General features: G+C 34.2%; 1 protein-coding gene across 3 annotated transcripts in view; it reads left to right on the top strand.

The window, feature by feature from the left end:
• The window catches only part of CSMD3 (CUB and Sushi multiple domains 3), a gene marked incomplete at both ends in the record, with an annotated part of 1,233,164 nt that overhangs the window by 292,721 nt on the left and 914,624 nt on the right, over nucleotides 1-25,819 (top strand). For all 3 annotated transcript variants that reach the window (XM_080802411.1, XM_080802412.1, XM_080802413.1), the window contains one exon: nucleotides 3,497-3,691. In XM_080802411.1, coding sequence (XP_080658537.1) covers nucleotides 3,497-3,691 — 195 coding nt within the window. The remainder of the gene's footprint in view (nucleotides 1-3,496; nucleotides 3,692-25,819) is intronic.

A 25,819-nucleotide genomic window follows, 5' to 3' on the forward strand; every position in this document is an offset into this window, starting at 1 on the left:
TGAAGTGATAAGCAGAATGTTGTTACCTTGTAGATATATTTGGTGAATTACTATAAAATTTCTTTATTGCTTAAATTTCAATTTCTATTTTTTCTTAAGAATGATAAAAAAAATCACCACTTATTGTAAATACCATGTATATTAATGATTAGTTTATAATCTGCTTTACTAAACATGGTAGAGAGTGTCTTCATTTTCCCCTGCAATTCAAACTCTTGATAGCTAGTAGAAATAAATGCCTAAAAATTAGTCTAACTTAGCTAGTTCTAGACTGTCATATTAAATAACAAATTAATTTTAAAAGTTCAAATATGAAACACTGTTTATTTTCTTAAAATCAAGACTAAAATGTGAATCAGAATATAGCATTTTTTTGGTGTGTGTGGTGGGTTATATAATTCTTTCAGTTAATAACACATCCTTGGCTCTTTGTCTTAAAATGGACATAGCTTAGGGACAAGTCCCAAGTTAAAGGGTTGGGAGAAGACAAAAAATGGAATCTCTGCACAGTGGCTATAGAATTGGGATCTCTTAAACATGTGAAACATCTTCATACCTGTCTTTTTTTTTTTTTTTTTTTTAAAGATTTTATTTATTTATTTGCCAGAGAGAGTGAGCACAGGCAGACAGAGAGGCAGGCAGAGGCAGAGGGAGAAGCAGGCTCCCTGCTGAGCAAGGAGCCCGATGTGGGACTCGATCCCAGGACGCTGGGATCATGACCTGAGCCGAAGGCAGCCGCTCAACCAACTGAGCCACCCAGGCGTCCCTTCATACCTGTCTTAATGGGCTACTCAGTCTATAGAGAATGATGGGTAGTTTTTATTTACGAAAGTCAAAAAACAAGGGAAATCCAAAGTGGGAATTTCCTGAAGGTGAGAACCAACTTTGTTTTAGAACTTTATTTTTTGAGTTTTATTTTGAAACAGTCTGACTTCTTATCTGTCTTAGAAATTAGAAATAGAAATAAATCAGCCACAAGGAAGGTACTAGATTAGGTCATGTATTAAGAATCCAACCAGTGCTGCTATTCATTCATTGACTCACTTCCTATGTTTTCCATTTTTGATTTAGATACTTTGTTCTGGGTAATGTTTATTTGTTCATTTAAATCAAAGTTAAATCTGAGTATAAGAACTATTTAGAGCTTTCTTCTCTATTTCCCTTCATTCCTCTAGTTAACTGCTTCCTGTGAAATAATTTGAAAACTGCTTTTTTCTCCTAGATATATAACTTTAGGATAATTGAAGTCCTGACCTTAATTATTTTTTTAGGATGTGAGAGGTAAAGCAGTGGATTGATTCTAAGGCCACAAGTGGTAGTTTCATTAAAATAATTTCCTTTGTTATTACTATATTCAAGGGATCGAATGCTCATTCATTTTATCAAAACTTATTAACCTCACTGTCTCTTGCAGCAAACATCTCATCTTTCAATGAAATGAATTTTCAAAAAAAAAAAGCCCACCTATTTCAAAATAAACTGTATATTTCAAAAGTATTTTTAAAGATTACTCAAAATTCACAGACAATGTATTTAAATTTTGCTGAAAATGAACATATATGCCTTGGAAAAATAGAAAACTGAAATATTAGAGATCATTAAACTTGTCTACTGATATTTACAGTATTTTGCAGATATCAGTTTATGGTGTATCTTTAAATGCAGAGGAAGCTTAGGGAAATTGCCTTTTATTTATAGAAACCATTGATATGTAATTAATATTAGTCAAGTTTGTTTTTTTTTTTCTGTTTTAGGTTTCATACTCTAAAGTAATTGTCCTAAACTAAAAGTAGATACTTTATATATGTAACTCAAGTTCTATATATTGTCAATACATTTTTCACTGATTAAACTGACTTCATTTGAAATTTATCATTGATTTTTTTTCTTTCACTATCATGGAAAAATTTATACAGAAAAAATCATGTTCACTTAGGAAACATTCCCAAAAGTGCCATATACCTATTACGGGTAAAAATATAAAATTTCAGCTCTGTATACACTTCTTACTTATAAATGGCCATTGTTTTTGTAAAATTAGATCTATAGATTATTTTGGTATTTTTACTTACTGTCATTGATATTTTCCATATTATAGTGGCTTACAGGTATTTGGCTTAATATTAAATAACATTGCATGGATCTTACTAACTATATAACTGGGGTGGGTATCAAGGGAAAATGGAAACATACTTCATTTTTGTGTTGCAGTGGTTTTTTAGCTTTTTATTTTGCAGTAATTTCAGACTTCCAGTTAAATTGTGAAAATAGTACAGAATTCCCCTATACTCTTATCCAGCTTCCCATAATATTAGCTATGTAACCATAGCATAATTGTCAAAAGTAGGAAATTAACATTAGCATAATACCATTAACTAAATTATTGCCTACTCAAACTTGAATATCTTTTAGCTCAGTAATTCATTAGTTTGTATTTGTATTAACAATTATTTATAGTATGAAATAATACAAAGGTAATAGAAAATTTAGAAAATAATATTGGGAAAAATAATTCTTAACCTCATTAAGTTCTGTTTTGCTATTTCTATATATTTTCTTGCCATTTCTTTTCATTTACAGTGAAATTGGATTTTTCTCTGAAATGAATATCATTTTAAAAATCTCTTACATTGGGGGTGCCTGGGTGGCTCAGTGGGTTAAAGCCTCTGCCTTCAGCTCAGGTCATGATCTCAGGGTCCTGGGATCGAGCCCTGCATTGGGCTCACTTCCTGCTCCCTCCTCTCTCTCTGCCTGCCTCTCTGCCTATTTGTGATCTCTGTTTGTCAAATAAATTAAAAAATCTATATATTTAAAAAAATCTCTTACATTTGTATACTTGTGTACTTTTAGTATTGACTAATAAAATAAGGCAGTAGATACAATATCCTAACATATTCATCTATTTAAAACTTGACAACTGTATACACTTCTTATTATATTTTCAGGTTAAACAAATTGGGAATTCTAGCCAGTCTCTCCAACTTCAAAAATATTTCCATTTCATTACTGCACTATATTTTTCTTATTTAAGTGAAAAAAAAAAGTTTCCACCAAAAATTTACACATACGTTGTAGAGAAATGCTTCTGGTTTAGAGTTAAACAGATGCATCAAAATAATGAGAGCATATTAATGAAACTTAATTTGTTTATTCTTATAAGTAGAATGTAACTTTGAAAAAGTCATATAAATGGTATTATTCTTAGCTTTAATGTCTGTAAGATATGAGTAATGTTGAGTTTTAAAGTTGCTAGAAAAATTATATAAAATATTTAAATTTTTCTAATACAAAGAATGAAACCCAATATCTTTTGGTAAAATTTGGTTCCTTTCCCATACTTCTGTGTTACATGTGTTGGAGGGAAGATATTTCCTTTTATTGTGACAATTTTTGAAAGGAAAAGAGACATCTGTATCTACAGATACTTCTTAAAATCTAAAACATTAAAATAGGCATTAAGATAACTGTAAATTCTCCTTCTCTCCCCCTTTTATAGAATTGCAGAGTAGCTCTTGTGGAAACCCGGGAGTTCCACCCAAAGGTGTATTATATGGTACGCGGTTCGACGTTGGGGACAAGATTCGCTATAGCTGTGTTACTGGATATATTCTTGATGGCCATCCTCAACTCACCTGTATAGCCAATTCAGTGAATACAGCCTCATGGGATTTTCCTGTTCCTATCTGCAGAGGTAAAGAAAAAATATTTATTTTTATGCTGATTGAATATTTGTTTGACATGATAAAAACATTTTAAAAGTTAGAGTTGTAATCTGACCGTGTAATTGCAAAATATCTTTGGCATTTGGTGCTTATTCCTTTTTATAAAATTTGAAGATTAAAAGAAATATATATATATTTGTGTATACATATACTACATGACAAGTTTAGAAAAAATGCTTGCCAAAAAAATAAGACAGTATTACTTGTGAAATGAAACAGTAAAATATATGTCTATATGCATATTTATGCATTGTATATAAATGTGTCTTTGTATTTATGTTAGAAAAACATGAAGCTTATGATGTTCAGAAATTTAATTTAGTCTGTCAAAGTCATAATTTTGTTTTCATTTTGAAGTATTGATTGAATCTGTGAATCTTTTAAAGATATCTGGTGGAAGACTTTGGGAATTTGTGAAATAAGAATGCTATATAGTTTATGTAATTGATACTGATAAAGATTATTTGTATTATGGGGAAAACAGTAATACTCTAATATGGACAAAGTTTCAAAGTATACCTGCAAGATACATGTTCAGTGGAAGCTGAATTCATGGATGAATCTTGCCCACAGAAATTTTAGAGACCTTTATCATTTTCCGTGAGCTTACTTTTTGAACAAAGAGAAAGATAAATGAATTGTATCTCTTTTATCTTTTGGCATTTGCTTCCTGTATGAATGGGAGGTAGGAATGTCCATGTGCTGGTCTCAGTTACTTTGTACCTTCCTTTCCAACATGTGGTTGCCAAGTACAAGCAGGGAAGACTCTTGAAAATCAGACAGAGCTGGCTTCTTATCTCTGCTTTGACAATGACTATGGGAGTGACTTTAGGCAAATCATATCAACTCTGAGATTCATTTATTTCACTTAACCAATGAGAGAGAAAACAACATCTTCTCCATTTGTTGTGAAGATTAAAGAAGAAAACCAATAACTGCCACTTAATAAAATATCTGCTGTGCATTGGCATTCTTAGTGTCAGTGCTACCTTTGCTTCACTTGCAGTTTCTACTCTGCTGTTTTGACTGATGCTATTTCTGACTACTATTAGGTACCATTTATTGGAACACTTAGAACACCATTTGAATGTGATAGCGTACGAAGAAATTTCTAAGTATAGTCACTTTTAAATTTCATAACAATACAAAACTGAAGTGCAAAAATTTTGGAATAACTGCTCAAGTTTCCTCAGTAAATGTTGAGAACTATAAAGAGTCAGATTTTACTCGACTTGTGAGTTAACAAATTTCTCTGCCACAGTTTCTTGGGTGATGGTAGAGGACCCCAGTTTTTTGGGTCAGAAACAGAGGAGAGTTTATTATTTACAAAACTGTCACCAGCCAGAATATTAACATTTGTGTCAGTTCTCTAAGCCCTAATTCTTATAGAATGATATAAAGAGTATGAGGTACCTGCACATGAAAAACCATGAGCTTAGGGAAAATGGAATGCTTTGTAAATTAGGATGTCTGCCTTTTGCTCTGGAGGGCACCCCTCTTTCTCTCCCTACTAAGTTATAGGCAAACTTGCCCTTTACTCTGGTGGAGGACACTGTCCCCTGAGGCTGTTCGTTGTACCAACATCTTTGTAAAGATAGTTTAGTACAAAGAGCAGAAGGACAGTTGGAATCTCTGCTTATAAGATGTGAAGAAATGTTAGGGTCCATGGAGAAATTTCTCTCAATTTGGGGTGTGGTGGGGATGCTAGATTTGAACCCATTCTGTTTAGTTACAAAGCCTAAGTTGTTACCCTTTTGACACTTCACCAAAATGATTTGCATCTCTGTTCAGAAGTATTTTATTATAAGAAAAGAAATGGAGTTTTACATTTGAATCAGTCAAAAGACTATCATCTCTTTCAAAGCACAAAACTTCCAAAATCAAAAAGATTTATTAAGATTCATAAAACCAGGAAGCATCTTTAAGAGATTTCCATGGAGCACTACCAATACTGCCTAAATGTTACTTCCTGTTGTTGGGCTGTGTATTCATCTTTGTTCCGATAAGAACATGTGGGACCAGAAAGATCTGAGTCTAAATACTAGGTGTGCCCCTTATTGACTAGGGCCTTTGAGCAAAAGAGTACATTAATTTTGGAAACTATTTTTTAGCTCTAATAGGTTGAAGAGATAGAAATACGAACATCACAGTACTGTTAGAATTTAATATGATAGCATATGTAAAATACCAGATGCATACTAAGTTATTATTTATGCTAGCTCTGTCTACCCACTTTCCTTAGCATGTCTTACCATCTTCTCCCTAAAGGAAAGAATTACAGTCAACAAAAAGTGGGTGGATAATATCCATGATCTTGTGTCCAAGTCTAACCCTAAAACCAATACTTCTATCTTGTCATTGCAGTTTTGTTTGTTTTCTCACAGTGTGTGCCCTACTTCTCACCCCCAAATTTCTTCGGGCTTATTTCCTTTGACTTCAATTTTTAACCTCTATGTTGTTTTCTATTAAAAAAAAATTATACCCTCTATTTTTGGAAATCCTGCCTGTTCAACCTCAATCTGCTAAACTTGCCTTTTCTTTTCTTTAACAAGGATACCAGTGAATAAATTTACTCATTCACTCATCTATTAAGGCCATATCCTGTGTAAAGCATTATTTTGTGTACTGAAAATCAAAAGATAATTAAGAAACACGTCTTGCCTTTAAGAAGGCAGTTCTAGTGGGTCTGATCATTATGTAATCAGATAATTACAATAATGTGTGATAATTGCTTTAATATCAGTATCTGTGTGTGTTAGGCACCTTGATAAGGATGAGCTTAATTTCTCTCAGTTGAGTGGAAGAAAGTTCAAATAGGGACAGCTCTTTAAGAGAATATTTCACAAAAGACTGGCTAAAAATAAAAACTACATAGAGCAGGAATATTTTCAATGAGTTGATAATTTTCCTTTCTAGCCTTAAAAGTAATTCTGGTGTGTTACTAATATTCACTGGCTAAAGGTAGAGTCTATGAAGTCAGACTTCATAGAGCACATGCTCTAATTTTCTAAGGAACAATTTATCTCCCATTAAGCATTTTTTTTTTAAAACTTAAAGAATAGGGGAATAGAGTATTTGGATTTTGTGTGGTTGTCAAAAGAAGAGATAGACTATTTAGACTGTAGCCTCCCTCCTCTGCTCTTTGCCACTTGATAGCATACTGATTCTTTAATTTATAACTTTGCAGGGGGCTGATAACCCTGTAATGATCTGTTTATTGCTTTCCTTGGAGTTTACATAGTGTCTCTCCTTGATGAAACCCTGGCTTTTAGAGAATTCTTCTGATGCTTCCTAACAATGATAGTTTAATTAAGAAAAACGAGTGCCATATCAACCTAGAGGGTATGGTGCAAGGGTTTTTGTGTTTGTTCACAAGCAGGATGAATTTTATCAACACCATCTGCTAGTATTTGAAAAAGACAACTAACTGCCTGGTGCTGAACTACACGATATCCTATAAAAAGTGAAAGTGAATTCCTATGCTGTAAGTCTTGGATTGGAGATGCCTGGGACACGTGCCTTTTCTGTACTCCCTCCTTTGATAAACATTTCTATGACATTTATTCCCAGTGAGTTGTGATGTGGTCCCAGAGTCCTTCTCAACTCAGTGCTCCCAATATTCCTTACTAATTAAGAGCAGTTGACAGACAAGGTGAATGGATATGCTATTCCTAAATTTAAACGTTCTAAAATTCGTAACGATATTCTATATTCAGAGTGGCATTTTGATATACACACCCCAGGGAAAACTAATAAAACTATTTATAAAATTTGCACATAAATTATAGTATTTTATTTTTTTAATTTTTAAAGAGATTTTATTTATTTATTAGAGAGATAGAGAGCACAAGTAAGCAGAGCAGCAGGCAGAGGGAGAGGGAGAAGCAGGCTCTCTGCTGAGCCTGGGGGGCTCAATCCCAGGATCCTGGGATCATGACCTGAGCAGAAGGCAGCTGCTTAACTGACTGAGCCACCCAGGCACCCCAATTACAGTGTTTTAAATGAATGGAAACCTTGGTCAAAAAGTCAGATCATTTGATGGAAGAATTAACCTATTAAGATTTAAGTTATCAATCATAAAATATTTAAGGTTGTTCTAGGATGAATTCTAGATTAATTAAAGAAAATTTTAAAAGAGTGTTATATTTAAAAAAACAGTATTATATTTTCCTGATGGTTTGAGTTTATTTATAGCCCAAAGTAAAGATCTTAGAATCCATAGAGGTTTCAGGGAAAACAATGATCAATGAAGGGATATGATGTTGTCAAATGTTGACAGAGTTTATTTTGATCTGACAGGAGAGATTCTTTGGGGGGAAGGCTTCTGTGTTAGTGATGGAGATGTCATATAGTCAATTGGTGCCATGTGACGTGAACCAAATATTTGACAGGACAGATAAGCAAAAGGGCTAATGAGGGAACTGTCACTTCTGACAAAGCAAAAGAAATTGCCATTAGCTACATTAGCAATAAGGAATGAGAAGGATCTTCCAAGTTTTATTCTTGGGAATAAGAGTGCCTTCCACAACAATGTGGTAAAGAAAACAGTTGATGGAAAGAAGAGCAGCAGCTTGTTTTGTCAGAGAATAACTGAAACCCCTACTTTAAACCTTGGTAAAAATGTGTTACTAAAACATGGATTTGGAAAGAGCAATTAGAGGTAATAGTTGGAGAAGGGGATAAAGGAAGGAAGGTTTAGTCCGATGCTTCTATATGCAAATTATACCAAAGACTTCCAAAGAAATGGTGATTTCAGACAAGGTTAGAAGTAAACCAAACAGCCAAAAACAAAGAAACAGACAAAAAACAAAACCCCAAAACAACAACTAGTAATGTTGAAAAGAAGTAATGCTTGTAAAGGATATATTGTGAGGTTATTGGAAGGATATTCATTCACCCCTGCTCAGTACTCTGGAAAACTTCTCAAAAAGGCATTAAAAAACAGAAAATGCCATTTATTCTGTGTATTTGCCCTGATTGTACACTTATGCATGTGTAAATGCTGAAACATGATATTCAGAAACATGATGCTACATTAATAATAGGCCTGATTATTGATAAAACCTAAGTACAAGAATAATTAAGTATGAAAACTGGAAAATATTTTATTGACTTGAGAACAAAACACATAAATAACCCAGTATCATGCTTCTATTCATTTCCATATAGTGCTTAAACATAATACTGAGCCGCAAATTGAAAAATGAAAATATTTTCTAATATGAGATTTTTCTATGCTAGATCAAAACAGAGTCCAGTGTTGATTTTTTAAAAATAATTCCCTGTAATGTTACTTTTTAACATTTTTATTCTTTTGAAGCTAAAATCTTTAGTCCCCCTTTTTAAGATTTGAAAACCTAGTAAATTGCCTTCTTTTTTCTTAAATCCATTACCAAAGGAGAGAATGTTTTATTGTAACTCCCTGAATTATAGAAAGAATGGTGTTAGTGATAAATTGTCCTAGGCAAAAAAAAAAAAAAAAAAAAAAAGAAATTAAATTCATTGTTGAATATCAAAATGTCATGGCTACACCGTGCATTAAATATTCTTTTTGAAAATTGGGGTTATTATTGTTTAATTTAGCTGATTTCCAAAGATGTTATTGTGTTGTATTTCATTATTGATTGATTGTTTTAGAAAGCATACACATATGAGCAGTGGAGGTGGAGGGGAGAGGAAGAAGGAGAGAATCTTAAGCAGGCTCCATGCCCAGTGCAGAGCCTGAGTGGGGCTCCACCTCATGACCCTGAGATCCTGACCTAAGCCAAAATCAAGAGTCAGTTGTTTAAGTGACTGAGCCACCCAGTTGCCCCTCCGAAGATGTTACTTTAAAATATTATCTCAGGAAATATTTTAGCAGACCGAGTTTCTCCACCACACTTGCCATTATTATCCAAGCAGTATTATTTGGGCACCAAATCTTGCTTTTATTAGACCTACCATTTATACTCCTATAGGGCTCTGGTCCCTTTGTGTGAACTCCTATATTTGAAGTCATGAGGAAAACATTTTTAGTGTGGCTTTTAATTAACAAGGAAGTTAAGCATGTATTACGTGGTAATAGGTTTATACTAGCACCACGAAGACTGTCAAGCCAAGGAATGATTTGCAAGTGTCCATGCTATTTTCTCTCTCCCTGGAAAATGTAGGCTGTTCTTTTTTTTTTTTTTTTCTTTTTTAAATTTATTTATTTGTTAGAGAGAGAGAGTGAGCACAGGCAGACAGAGTGGTAGGCAGAGGCAGAGGGAGAAGCAGGCTCCCTGCCGAGCAAGGAGCCTGATGTGGGACTCGATCCCAGAATGCTGGGATCATGACCTGAGCCTAAGGCAGCCGCTTAACCAACTGAGCCACTCAGGCGTCCCAATGTAGGCTGTTCTATCAGCGATCAGGCCAACACTCAGTTGCCCTCTCATGTACCCTAATCTTGTTATGAATAGTTGTTTGTGTGATAAAATGCTGAAAATGTCCTGATTAAAGTATCTAGCATGATGGAACAAAGGACACGCGATTTGTCTTTGAGGGCATAAGATCTGTGAGCTGATTTGCTTTCCTGCTATGCATTGCCTGGGTGTGTTGTTTCTTATGTCAGAAATTGAAAATGTTTTTACCTATCTTAGGAACCGGTGAATGTTAAGGAGATTAGCTTAAACGAGGTGATATTTAAAAAATATTTGTGCAATGCCTAGCACATAGAAGTTACTAAAAGTTTCAAGTTGGTTTCAAATACATTTAAAAAAGTAATTAAAGAAATAATGTAGACATAATAGCTATCGCTTGTGTTATATATGTGTTCAATATATTTAAAAATACCTATTGACAGTTAAACATGTGCCTACAGCTCTGATATATTGGAGAATACTTTTTAAGTAACAGTAAAAATCTCTGTAAAGAGTGTGCTCTGGACTAATAAAAGCCTTGGTTTGCTTTACATCTCTGTCACTGAGAAGGTATAGAAACTTTAAAACTAGATATTTAGTTTTCAGATCTTAGTTTTCTCATATGTTTAATAGAGGAAGTCCTCACTACTTTATAACATTATGATGAGAATCATATCAGGGAATGTATATAACATACCTAATCTATAATAACAAGTAGCAATTTCCTTATTTCTATCATCATCATCAAAACAGGTATTTGAAAACTGATAACACCAGAGAATGAACATATCTAGGACCATATAGGCAGTGGAATTAAATTTTTTCAGAGTTGCAGTGGTTAAGGGGAATTTTAAGCCCCACATTAACCTAGAAAATTAGACTGGGATCAGCAAGTAATATACATTAGTGGTGAAAACGTGTTTCTCAAGGGCAACAGCATTTCTGAGGCATTCATTGCTGGAAGTTCTTATATTTGATGTATATTCAATAACTAAACTGATACATATTAAGAAATCATTATTTGCAGGGCACAATACTACATATAATGATAGATAAAACAACTCAGGCCTCGTGAAACTCATAATCTTTTGAACATGGGATCTCTTATTTGGTGACCTAGAAAAGCTAGAATAGCATTCTTATGTAAGCAATAGTGCTGGACTTCTATGTGTTTCTGATATTTAGAGAAGAAAATCAGGATCTTGTATTCTTACCATATAATTGTCCTGTTCCCTGATGCTGCAACTAACAGTAAGCCATGACTTTAACATTCAGCTCAAATATTTTCCCCATATGGCTTTCTTATGCTGTGTCTTTCTCCATTCAGGAAGCTATTCCCTGCCCCGCTTTCTCCCCTGTATCAAATAACTCAAATATTTTTGTAGCTTTACTCAGTTGTCCAAGTTTTTTGATTCTTCATCTGCCATTATTATTATAAACTAATTCATGTTCTTTGGCAACAAAGAGACAGTCATTAGAACTGTATTTTTTGTGTGTTACAGGTTATAATAATATATTGTTAATTTGTAGGAGTTTGGTTCTTTTTCTTTAATGGAATGATTTCCATTTCTTTCTCTTTCTGTATGATTCTTAGAAAAATGCCAACAATGTGTATTTTGAAAATCAAAGAAAAAAGTTAGTTTCCTTTTCATATGACTGAGTCTTCAGATGTTTATGCCTATTGGTAGAATTTTGAGCCATATACTTCCATAGAAGTTTTGTTTACCTGGAGTTTTTGTCTACTTTTTTTTTTTTTTTTTTTGGTTTGTTTGTTTGTTTTTTAGATTTTATTTATTTATTTGAGAGAGAGATTGAGAGAGCATGAGAGAGGAGAAGGTCAGAGGGAGAAGGAGACTCCCTGTGAAGGTGGGAGCCTGATGCAAGACTCGATCCCGGGACTCTGGGATCGTGACCTGAGCTGAAGGCAGTCACTTAACCAACTGAGCCACCCAGGCGCCCCTTGTCTACTTGTTTTGACAAAAAACAATTTAAAATATTCTAAGTGAAAGATCTAAATTATTTGATGAAAGTGTATATTTTTGAAGATGCTACGTCAAATAGTTTCATAATATTGCTCCCAAATAAAAACAGAATTTTTTAAAAGATTTTATTTATTTATTTGACAGATCACAAGTTGCAGAGAGGAAGGTAGAGAGAGAGGTGGAAGCAGGCTCTCCGCTGAGCAGAGAGTCCAATTTGGGGCTCGATCCCAGGACCCTGAGATCATGACCTGAGCCGAAGGCAGAGGCTTTAACCACTGAGCCATCGAGGTGCCCCTAAAAACAGAATTTTAAAAACATTAAGCAGTACTCATTTTCCAACACTTACCTACATTTCAAAACATGTAGAAAAATAGAAAATTATATTATCTTGGTGTGTGCAAAGTATTCACATGATTATGTGGGATCACAACTTAAGGAAAAAATGATGGAGTGTGCTCAGTCAAATAGCTGGTTGCATGCATAAGAACCTTGAAAAGCAATCCTATAATGTCATACTAGGATTTAAGCTCAGTGAACCACAGTGACAGCGATTTGGCATTTTGCTCTTTGTAAAGCTACCTTAACTCAAAAGTTAAGGCAAAATAATTTTGGATAAAGGAAGAAAGTGAATAGAAGCCCACCAAAGACATTGGATAATGACATAAGACACGTGTTAGTAGACCAGCTTTATATGAAAATTCCCTGTTTTTTGAGCTAAGAAAGCCCAGTAATAAGAATTTTTGTAGTCCTTCTGGAAGAACGCTTCACACATTTTTGGTCTTAAGCTCTGTCTCCTCTGTTACAGTTTATCAGTCACTCACTGTCTTAGTAAGTTATGTTATGGGTATGTATGGTTGAGCCATTCAATGATGACAGATCTTGCATATAGTTAAGAATGGATAACAAAATGAAATGCTGAAACTTGAATGCCTTCAAAAACTCTACTTTTTTGGTCTAATGCTTTAATGTGCTTGAAATCTGAAATTTTTCTGTAGTCATTTTCCTTAGGCTTTTCCCTATCAATCTGACTCAACAGAAGAGAAATAATTTTATTTATATTATTTATATTATATTTATATATATTTATATATATTTAGATATTTATATATAATATTTATATTTATATATTTATATATATTTATATTTATATATTTATATTTATATTATATTATTTATATTATTTATATTATTTATATTACTATATAAGTCTTAAGTATGTAAAACTGGTATTGAAAATCTTAAATTTTGAGGGAGTCTTGAAAAAAATGAATATTTTGTCTATTATTTTTGTTCTTATATTTATGTCACTAATTCCTTATATCTTGATCAATATAATTTTATTTACTGATCCTTGTGTTTGAGGTTATCATAGGATTCAAACTAAGTTAAAATATAAAATTCATTTACTTATACTTGTATTTAATTTTTAACTAATTAAAAAAAGCAATTAATACAGCTTAAAAACATGATACACATAGCAAACAAAATAAATTAACAAAATAAATTAAATGTAAACAAGGATAGCTATGTTAAGAGAAAATAACAGAGGAGTGAGATGAAACTTAGAGCGAGGTTAACATACAAAAATCATGTTCTATATTCTTACATATTTGTTAGAATCAGCATTGTTTGATTTTAATCTCTGGGAACATAAACAGATTGGAAAAACGTGATTACGTCATAGTCTCACAAAGTAAAAGCAAATAATTTGTTTTGGAAAAACCAACTTTCAAAGTAGAGCAAGAAACTTACGCAGTACATCATAAGAAAGTATAGCACAATTTAACGATCCATGGTCTTTATGATATCTATAAATTTGAACTCAGAGAAAGAACTTCAGGGGTTGCATCACATTTTTTTCTTATATAAAACGAGGCTTTGCTATTAAAAACATCAAGGACTGTATTCCTAGAATCAAAACATCATGCCTTATATCACTGCCCCAAATGAGTGATCTATAACTCTTTCTTGATTTACTTGTAACAATTTTTTTTTTTACTTTCAAAATCTGAATCTCTTTGTTTTTTTATAAATTTGGACTTTGACCGTTGACAACAGAGCTAAAAGCACAATGTTTCTGCATTAATATGACCTTAATTTTCTTTAAATTCTGTCATTGAATAGGTGCTTAATTTCCAAAATAATTTAGTTTTTATATTTATACCTTTTACACAGAAAATTCAGTATGATATAATTTTTAAAGACTTTATGCTTAGCAATAATTTGTAAGTACTTATTTATACTGTATCAGCTATCCCAGAATTTCTGAAAGTGTTGTATGATGCAACCTCATAACCTTTTCTAAAATGGCTCTGGGGGTGCCTGGGTGGCTCAGTGGGTTAAAGCCTCTGCCTTCAGCTCAGGTCATGATCTCAGGGTCCTGGGATCGAGCCCCGCATCAGGCCGTCTGCTCAGCAGGGAGCCTGCTTTCCCCTTTCTCTCTCTCTGCCTGCCTCTCTGCCTACTTGTGATCTCTGTCTGTCAAATAAATAAATAAATATCTTTAAAAAAATGGTTCTTGATGCTGAATTTTTGTATCTATAATTTAAAATGCTTATTCTAAATAATGGTAATGAGGTCATTGTTAATTTAATTGTATATTTGGAATATTATCATATTACAAAGTATTATACCTCAATTAAAATATTTGGCATATTATTGTTATACCCCTAAGTTTCTCTCAAAACACATAATTTGATGGTTGCAATGTTAATAATAAGATGTGTAAATTATAGCAACCTATTTTCATATTAAAGTTGAGATAACATCTTTGTATTTATTATATTTACTTAACAAATACCTATTAGTAGGCAATGATGGAAAAATATACAACAGTTGCTGATTTTAGAGATCTTACAATGTCTAGGATGTACACACAATAACTACATAGTATAGTATAGATAGCTTCTTCTACTGCATCTCTCAAGAAAGGCTTAAATAATAGGTACAAATAATATGTAGAGGCACTTGAAGATTTGTTTGGTGAGAAATTAATCTTGATGAAGACTTGAAAAATAACTGATAATATGATAATATATTGTATTTCCTTTCAATCTCATAACACTTAATGAAAACTTTCTTTGGGCCAGAGATAGTTTTGAAATCTATGTGTAATAACAAATTTAATATTCACACTTAAGCTTTACAGAATGATTACTATCTGGATCTCCATTACATAGATAGGGAAATGAAAGCACAATGTGGTTAAGAAAATTTCTCAAGATTGCATAGCTAGTAAAATGCAGAGTGATATTTGAATTCAAGCAATTTGACTCCAATACCATTTTCTTAACCTCTTTACTATACTCTCTTCCCCACTGTCTTGAGTATAAATTTTTTTCCTTCCACTTTTTCTTTAAGTTTAGCCTATGCAATTGCTTAACACACTTTCATTAAATTAAGTCTAACCAACCACACAAATTAAATGTCTTAATTTTATAACAATCTACTGTGCTTAGCTTACTGCCTTATTCCTCTACTCATTTCAATTAAACATTTATTAATAATAGCCTTTCCTTGTTTCTTTGGTCTTTACCACTTTTTAATGTTTTCAAGCTATTTCAATGGTAGAAATAGAGAAAGAACTTTTCAGGGCTAGGGAGCAAATGTATTTAGTCATATATAATGTGCATAGTCATGTGTATGTTGGTAGCTGTGGTGATGTAACACATCATTTGCGGAGATGGAAAATGAGTTGACTTTGACTATTGGAGACAGATGTAGAGAGGAGAGATTAAAATTTCAACTGAGAACATTGGTTGAAATCATCTTTTGGAGCATTTTGAAGTCTAGACTAAAGAGCATTTATCTTACCCTCTAGACAGGTGTAAGCCATTAAGTATATTTGAAAGTGTGATATCAAGCATTTTTTTTTTTTGACAAGATAGCAACTGTTGCTCATGTAAAATCCATCATAAGTGAGAGACCATCAGCAATGGGCACAAGGTTTGTGTCCTCCATTTTGCACACACTAAAACATTTGCACAGAAGTGGAAGATAGTTGAGAAAAGTTTCTATCTGACATCTGTCTTGTATAGGATGCCACAACAAAATACCATAGACTGGGTGCATTATAAACAATGTAAATTTATTTCTCATGGTCTGGTAGCTACTGGGAAGCCTAAGATTAAGGCACTGGTAAATGTCCACATATGACTTTTTGGAAGACCTATACATTCAGTCTATGCCACCATCTAATACAGCTAATATTTATTAAGTCCTCATCATGTTCTGAGGATATATCTAAGCATTATAGTATATGAATTATTTCATTTTACCTTATAAAAGCATACCAGTTAGTCATGAATATCTCATTTTAAGAATCCACTGAGGCAAGTGGAGGTTAAAAAAACTTGCCAAAGTTCACACTGGTATAGTTATTAAAACCTAGTAAACTAGAACCATTTTCTGTAGCATCTTTCTAAGATTTTAGAACCTGTGTAACTTTCCAATGATAGTTAAGTTTTTCTATGCACAATATTCTGTTATTAAAAGGAGGACTATCTTGATCATTTGTGAATGGTGAGTGAATCTACCATCAACCGACTTAGACAAATCAGGATTCATCCCCTGGGGCATCTGTAATTGCTCAGAGGATAGGCTAAAATTTCTGTTAACAATAACCAAAAAAAATTGATTTGCTCTTGATAACTAGCTTAGTAACTAGTAAACATTTAGTTAGGAATATGCTATAGTTAGCCTTGGGGTATTTTATCAGAAAGGCCATCTGTAAATTTTTTTGAATACTATCATTCCTTTCCCACAAGTTTTAACATCTTCTGTATATGATCTTTTTAAATTCTACATCTATGCTCTGAACAGAGCATATTATTTTTAAATCAAATTGCAGATTCTTTTTTTTTTAAAGATAGGGGATTTCTAGGTCAGAGACTAAAGGATATTATGTGGTATGCGGGAATAGATTATTTCATGGGGACATTTATTTGATTTCCTCCCTTAGCAGTCCCCCATAATCTCAAAGGGAGTGTTCATTTATATGGGAATAATTTGTTTTCCTGAATCCTTCTAAAGTTTAACTAAAGTTAATGTTATATTAATAAAGTGGATATTACAAGTTATAGTTCATTTTCATATGCTATTCATATGCAAGGTCCAGGGACAGTTAGTTTCATCCAATGGAATGGCATTCTTCTATCACCTATCAAAATATAGAATTCTTTCTAGACTACTCTTGTAATCCATGTATGGAGCAGGTGTTTAAAGTGCCATTAAAGATAGAAAGGGAATAAAGAAAAATAGGAAAGAGAATGTAAAAATATTTCAAATATTGCTAAATGACTGAAAACTTTGTATATGTTAGCCTTTCATGTTTATTGTATTAAAAATAACATTATAAAGTATATCGCCATCACTTGCACTCTTCCAGCTGAATCAATAGAAATGATCTAAAATGCATCAATGAGCAATTTATTATTGAAGATATGTTAAACTCGCTGAGTCTCTTCTGGATGATCATAGGAAAAAATTGAGTAATATTATTTCTCATGTTGTTTAAATTATTATTGCCCAAATTATTTCCCAGTAAAACTTGTTATCAAATAACATGAATGAATAATTGAAAGTATTTGACTCTTAAAGAATATTTATTCTATCAATTTGTGTTTTCAGAGAAATCAAGATAACACTTCACTTACAATTATTTACAAATGTGTTAATGACCATCATTTCTCCAGTCTCTAATACGTGGTTTCTTTGGTGTTGCCTTTGCCGAACACTAGTGTGTTTTGATTAGCTGATAGGAGGCGAAGTTTTCATTTTATAATATTTTGACGTAGCAGCTAGCAGGAATGGTGGGAAGAGGGCATTGTTTTCCATCATTTGAACAATAATGCAATCAGTTTATATCCCACAGCATTAATCATGTGAACTTTAAATATATTTTCTATTATTTTTGTAGGATCAAATTATTAGGAGGAGTTTAATGATTTAATGAGAACCTCAGTCTGTGACATTGACTTTTCTTAATTAAATTTAGTTTAACTCTTATCCTCATGGATAACTCAGCTGAATAAAGATATTATAATAGACTTCTTTGGAGATGTTTCAGATCGAGTGACTGTAGGTTAGGAAAAAAGAGTAAAGGCTTGAGAATTATTAAGAATTCATGACAGTTTTTCATCTTATTTAGTATATAAAATTTAACTAATAAGGCCTGCATCAGTTAGAAAGGCTAAGTCATATGGCAATAACCAATAATTCTACAGTTACAGTATCTTCACAAAATGAAGGTTGAATTTTTTCTCAGTCTACCTATCCAATGCAAGTCATCTGTGAGCTCTGCTTGCCATAGTCATTAGCTAATTCAGGGTTACAGAGGTCATATCATAAGAATTTTTTCCATATCCGCTATGGCAAGAAAAAAAGAAGTGCAGTAAGGTACTATGTTTTGACATTTTGGTCAGGAGATGTCATAGGGTACATCCATTTTTATTTCATTGGCCCAAACATGTACCACGACTGTAAATATTCTGAAAGTGTAGAGAAGTACAAACCACCAAAGGCCAGAAGAAATAGAATATTTGTAAACATTCATAATGCATACTATATATATTTTTAAATTAACATATAATATATTATTTGCCCCACGGGTACAGGTCTGTGAATCATCAGGCTTACAGATTTCACGGCACTCACCATAGCACATACCCTCCCCGATGTCCATAACCCTACTACCCCTACTCCCCTTTGCCCAGCAACCCTCAGTTTGTTTCCTGAGATTAAGAGTCTCTTATGGTTTGTCTCTTTCCCAATCCCATCTTGTTTCATTTTATTCCCTCCCTATTCCCCACCACTCCTGCCCTGCCTCTGAAATTCCTCATATCAGAGAGATCATATGGTAATTGTCTTTCTCTGATTGACTTATTTCACTTAGCATAATACCCTCTAGTTCCATCTGCACTCTTGCAAATGGCAAGATTTCATTTCTTTTGATGGCTGCATAGTATTCCATTGTATATATATACATATCTTCTTTATCCATTCATCTATTGATGTACATCTAGGTTCTTTCCATAATTTGGCTATTGTGGAGATAGTTGCTATAAACAATTGGGTGCATGTACCCCTTTGGATCACTGTACCTTTGCATGCCCCTTCGGATCATTTGTATCTTTAGGGTAAATACCCAGTAGAGAGATTGCTGGGTAATAGGTTAGCTCTATATTCAACTTTTTGAGAAACCCCCATCCTGTTTTCCAGAGTGGCTGCACTAGCTTGCATTCCCACCAACAGTGTAGGAGGGTTCCCCTTTTTCTGCATCCTGGCCAACATCTGTCGTTTCCTGACTTGTTAATGTTAGCCATTCTGACTGGTGTGAGGTAGTATCTCATTGTGGCTTTGATTTGTATTTCACTGATGCCGAGGGATGTGGAGCACTTTTTCATGTGTCTGTTGGCCATCTAGATGTCTTCTTTGCAGAAATGTATGTTCGTGTCTTCTGCCCATTTCTTGATTGGATTATTTGTTCTGTGGGTGTTGAGTTTGATTAAGTTCTTCATAGATTTTGGATACTAGCCCTTTATCTGATATGTCATTTGTGAATATCTTCTCCCCTTCTGTCAGTTGTCTTTTGGTTTTGTTAACTGTTTCCTTTGTTGTGCAAAAGTTTTGATCTTGATGAAGTCCCAGTAGTTCATTTTTGCCCTTATTTCCCTTGCATTTGGCAATGTTTCTAGGAAGAAATTGCTGCACCTGAGGTCGAAGAGGTTGCTACCTGTGTTCTCAAGGATTTTGATGGATTCCTGTCTCACATTGAGGTCTTTCCTCTATATTGAGTCTATTTTTGTGTGTGGTGTAAGAAAATGGCCCAGTTTCATTCTTCTGCATGTGGCTGTCCAATTTTACCACCACCATTTGTTGAAGAGACTGTCTTTTTTCCATTGGACATTCTCTCCTGCTTCGTTGAAGATTAGTTGACCATGGAGTTGAGGGTCCATTTCTGGGCTCTCTAGTCTGTTCCACTGATCTATGTGTTTATTTTTGTGCTAGTACCATACTGTTATGATGATTACAGCTTTGTAATAGAGCTTGAAGTCTGGAATTGTGATGCCACAGACTTTGGTTTTCTTTTTCAACTGTCCTCTGGCTATTTGTGGACTTTTCTGGTTCTATATCAATTTTAGGATTATTTGTTCCATTTCTTTGAAAAAAAAGTTGATGGTATTTTGATGTGATTGCATTAAATGTGTAGATTACTTTAGGTAGCATAGACATTTTCACAATGTTTATTCTTCCAATCCATGAGCATGGAACATTTTTCCATTTCTTCATGTCTTCCTCAAGTTCTTTCATGAGGGCTTTATAGTTTTCTGAGTACAAATTCTTTGCCTCTTTGGTTAGGTTTACTCCTAGGTATCTTATGGTTTTGGGTGCAGTTGTTGATGGGATCAACTCCTTAATTTCTCTTTCTTCTATCTTGCTGCTGGTGTGTAGAAATGGAACTGATTTCTGTGCTTTGATTTTATATCCTGACACTTTACTGAATTCCTGTATGAGTTCTAGCAGTTTTGGAGTGGAGTCTTTTGGATTTCCCACATAAAGTATCCTATCATCGGCAAAGAGTGATAGTTTGACTTCTTCTTTGCCGATTTGGATGCCTCTAATTTCTTTTTGTTGTCTGATTCCCGAGTCTAGGGCTTCTAGTACTGTGTTGAATAGCAGTGGTGATAGTGGACAGCCCTGCCATGTTCCTGACCTTAAGGGAAAAGCTCTCAGTCTTTCCACATTGAGAATGATGTTTGTTGTGGATTTTTCATAGACGGCTTTGATGGTATTGAGGTATGTATCCTCTCTGCCTACACTTTAAGGAGTTTTGATCAAGAAAGAATGCTGTGCTTTGTCAAGTGCTTTTTCAGCATCTACTGAGAGTATCATATGGTTCTTGTTCTTCCTTTTATTAATGTATTATATCACATTGATTGATTTGTGGATTTTGAACCCAACTTGCAGCCCTGGAAAAAATCACACTTGGTTGTGGTGAATAATCCTTTTAATGTACTGTTGGATCCTATTGGCTAGTATTTTGGTGAGAATTTTCACATCTCTGTCCATCAAGGATATTGCTCTGTAATTCTCCTTTTTGGTGGGGTCTTTGTCTGGTTTTGGGATCAAGGTAATGCTGGCCTTATAAAATGAGTTTGGAAGTTTTCCTTCCATTTCCATTTTTTGGAACAGTTTCAGGAGAAGAGGTATTAATTCTTCTTTAAATGTTTGATAGAATTTCCTGGGAAGCCATCTGACCCTGGCCTCTTGTTTGTTGGGAGATTTTTGATGACTTTGCTTCAATCTCCTTACTGATTATGGGTCTGTTCAGGTTTTCTATTTGTTTCTGGTTCTGTTTTGGTAGTTTATCTGTCTCTAGGAATGCATCCATTTCTTCCAGATTGTCAAATTGGCTGGCTTATAGTTGCTCATAATATGTCCTTATACTTGTTTGTATTTTTTCCCCATTTTATTTTATTTTATTTCTTTTCAGTGTTCCAGAATCATTGTTTATGCACCCCACCTAGTGCTCCATGTAATACGTGCCCTCCATAATACCCATGACAAGGCTCACCCAACCACCCACTCCCTCCCCCCACTCCCTCCCTTCCGAAACCCTCAATTTTTTTCTGAGTCCACAGTCTCTCATGGTTTGTTTCCCCCTCCAATTTCCCCCAACTCACTTTTCCTCTCCATCTTCCAATGTCCTCCATGTTATTTCTTATGCTCCACAAGTAAGTGAAACCATACGATACATGACTCTCTCTTCTTGACATATTACACTCAGCATAATCTCTTCCTGTCCCATCCATGTTGATACAAAAGTTGGGTATTCATCCTTTCTGATGGAGGCATAGTACTCCATTGTGTATATGGACCATATCTTCTTTGTCCATTCATCCATTGAAGGCCATCTTGGTTCTTTCCACAGTTTGACAACTGTGGCCATTGCTGCTATGAACATTGGGGTACAGATGACCCTTCTTTTCACTACATCAATATCTTTGGAGTAAATACCCAGTATTTACTCCAAATATTCAGAGCTCTATTTTTAATTTCATAAGGAATTTCCACACTGTTCATTACATCAATATCTTTGGAGTAAATGCCCAGTATTTACTCCAAATATTCAGAGCTCTATTTTTAATTTCATAAGGAATTTCCACACTGTTTTCCAATGTGGCTGCAACCAACTTGCATTCCCACCAACAGTGTAAAAGGGTTCCCCTTTCTTTATTGTATTTCTTTGGTGTTGGTTATGATCTCTCCTCTTTCATTCATAATTTTATTAATTTGGATTCTTTCTTTTCTTTATGATAAGTCTGGCTAGGGCTTTATCAATCTTGTTAATTCTTTTGAAAAACCAGCTCCTAGTTTTGTTGATTTGTTCTACTGTTTTGTTTTTGGTTTTTTTCCTATTTCATTGATTTCTGCTCTGATCTTTATGATTTCTCTTCTGCTGGGTTCAGGCTTTCTTTGCTGTTCTTTCTCCAGCTCCTTTAGGTGTAGGGTTAGGTTGTGTACTTGAGACCTTTCTTGCTTCTTGAGAAAGACTTGTATTGCTATAATATATATATATATACTTTCCTCTCAGGACAGGCTTTGCTGTATCCCAAAGATTTTGAACAGTTGTGTTTTCATTTTCATTTGTTTCCATGAATTTTTTAAATAATTCTTTAATTTCCTGGTTGACCCATTCATTGTTTAGTATGATGCACTTTAGCCTCCATGTAGTTGAGTTCTTTCCAACTTTCCTTTTGTGATTGAGTTCTAGATTCAGAGCACTGTAGTCTGAAAATATGCAGGGAGTGATCCCAGTTTTTTGGTACCAGCTGGGACCTGATTTGTGACCCAGGATGTGATCTGTTTTGGAGAATCTTCCATGTGCACTAGAGAAGAATGTATATTCTGTTGTTTTGGGATAGAATGTTCTAAATATATTTGTGATGTCCATCTGGTCCAGTGTGTTATCTAAATCCTTTATTTCCTTGTTGATCTTTTGCTTAGATGATCTGTCCATTTCATTGAGGGGCTGTTAATGTCCCCTACTATTATTGTATTATTGTCCATGAGTCTCTTTGATTTTGTTATTAATTGTTTTATATAATTGGCTGTTCCCATGTTAGGGGCATAGATATTTAAAATTGTTAGATCTTCTTGTTGGACAGTCCCTTTAACTATGATATACTGTCTTTCCTCTTCTCTTATTATAGTCTTTGGCTTAAAATATAATTTATCTGCTATAGGATTGCCACCCCAGCTTTTTTTTGCTGTCCATTAGCATGGTAAATTGTTTTCCACCTCCTCAATTTAAATCTGGAGGTGTCTTTGGGTCTAAAATAAGTTTCTTGCAGACAGCATATCTATGCGTCTTGTTTTTTTGTCCATTCTGATATCCCGTGTCTTTTGATTAGGGTATTTAGACCATTTACTTTCAGGGTAATTTTTTTTTTGAAGATTTTATTTATTTATTTGACAAAAAGACACAGCGAGAGAGGGAATGCAAGCAGGGAGAGTGGGAGAGGGAGTAGCAGGCTTCTCATTGAGCAGGAAGCCTGATGTGGAGCTTGATCCCAGGACCCTGGTATCATGACCTGAGCTGAAGGCAGATGCTTAACAACTGAGCCACCCAGGTGCCCCCAGGGTAACTATTGAAAGATATGAATTTAGTGCCATTGTGTTGCTTCTAAGGTGACTGTTACTGTATATTGTCTGTTCCTTTTTGTCTGTCACTTTTAGGCTCTCATGGCTTAGAGGACCCTTTTCAAGATTTTCTCGGGGGCTAATTTAGTGTTTGCAAATGCTTTTAATTTTTGTTTGTCCTGGAAGCTTTTTATTTTTCCTTCTATTTTCAATGACAGCCTAGTTGAATATAGTATTCTTGGCTGCATATTTTTCTAATTTCATGCTCTGAATATATCATGTCAGTCCTTTCTGGCCTGCTAGGTCTCTGTGGATAAGTCTTCTGTCAATCTGATACTCTACCTTTGTATGTTACAGACCTCTTGTCCAGAGCTGCTTTCAGGATTTTCTCTTTGTCACTGAGACTTGTACATTTTACTATAGGAGGATGGGGTGTGGACCTATTTTTATTGATTTTGATTGAGGCTCTCTGTGCCTCCTGGATTTTGATGCTTGTTTCCTTTGCCATATTAGGGAAATTCTCTGCTATAATTCACTCCAATATACCTTCTGCCCCCCTCTCTCTTTCTTCTTCTTCTGGAATCCCAATTATTCTAGTATTGCTTCATTTTATGATATGACTTATCTCTCGAATTCTCCCCTCTTGGTCCAGTAGTTGTTTGTCTCTCATTTGCTCAGCTTCTTTCTTCTTTGTCCTTTGGTCTTCTATATCACTAATTCTCTCTTCTGCCTCATTTATCCTATCAGTAAGAGCCTTCATTTTTTTTATTGCACCTTATTAATACCTTTTTTGATTTCAACTTGTTTAGATTTTAGTACTTTTATTTCTCCAGAAAGGGATTTTATTTCTCCAGAAAGGGACTCTCTAATATCGTCCATGCTTTTTTGAGCCCAGCCAGCACCTTGATAACCATCATTCTGCACTATAATTCTGATATATTACCAATGTCCGTGTTGATTAGTTCCCTTGCCATTGGTACTGCCTCTTGTTTAATTTTTTTTTTTTTGGTGGTGAGTTTTTCTGCTTTGTAATTTTATCCAGATAATAATATATGAATGAGGGAGTAAAATACTAAAAGGGTGGCAAGGCCCCCAGAAAAATATATGCTAACCAAATCAGGAGAGACCCAAAACCAGGTGGAGAAGAAAGGGAGAAAGATTAAAAAAAAAATATATATATATATATATATATATATATATAGACTGGCGAATAGAACATAGCCACCCACTTGATTTTGGGTGTATTCTGGCCTCTTAGAAGAAAGTACCTCCCAAAATTTTAAAGAAAGAAACAGTTATAGTATACAAAAATAAGGGTAACCACGATGTAGGGATGGAATATGGCTGTAAAGATGAAAATTGAAAAAAGATTCTAAAAAATAAATTAATAAGTTGGCTGGAAAATTAAAAAAAAAAGAGGAATGAATGTGATCAGGCTGGAGCTAGATATAGGGTATATTTTGATCTATTAGAAGAAATTGTATCCCAAAATTTTAAAGAATAAAAACCTATATGTATACAAAAAATAAGGTTGACAATGAAGGGATAGAATATGACTATAACAATGAAAGTTTAAAAATATTTTTTTAAAAAGTATTTATCAGGGGTGCCTGGGTGGCTTGGTGGGTTAAGCCTCTGCCTTTGGCTCGGGTCATGATCTCAGGGTCCTGGGATTGAGTCCCGAATCGGGCTCTCTGCTCAGTGGAGAGCCTGCTTCCCCCACTCTCTCTGCCTGCCTCTCTGCCTACTTGTGATTTCTCTCTCTATGTGTCAAATAAATAAACAAAACCTTAAAAAAAAAAAGTATCAGAGAAAATAGTAAAAAACCTTAAAGGAGGAGAGAGGAAAAGATAAATAGAATAAGAAAAAAATAAAATTAGAAAAATTAAACTTTTTAAGACTAAATATCATGGGGAAAAAAAGCCCCAAATTCTATGTGTTGCTTTCCCCTAGCTCTGGAGTTCTGCAGCTTTCGTTCATCAGTGAACTCATTCTTGTCTGGATGTTCTTGCTGATCTTCTGGGGGTGGGTCCTGTTGCCATAATTCTCAAATGTCTATGCCCGAGGTGGAATTGCACAGCCCTTGCCAGGGGTC

This window comes from Martes martes (genome assembly GCF_963455335.1).
Source record: "Martes martes genome assembly, chromosome: 4".
Taxonomy (NCBI): Eukaryota; Metazoa; Chordata; class Mammalia; order Carnivora; family Mustelidae; genus Martes; species Martes martes.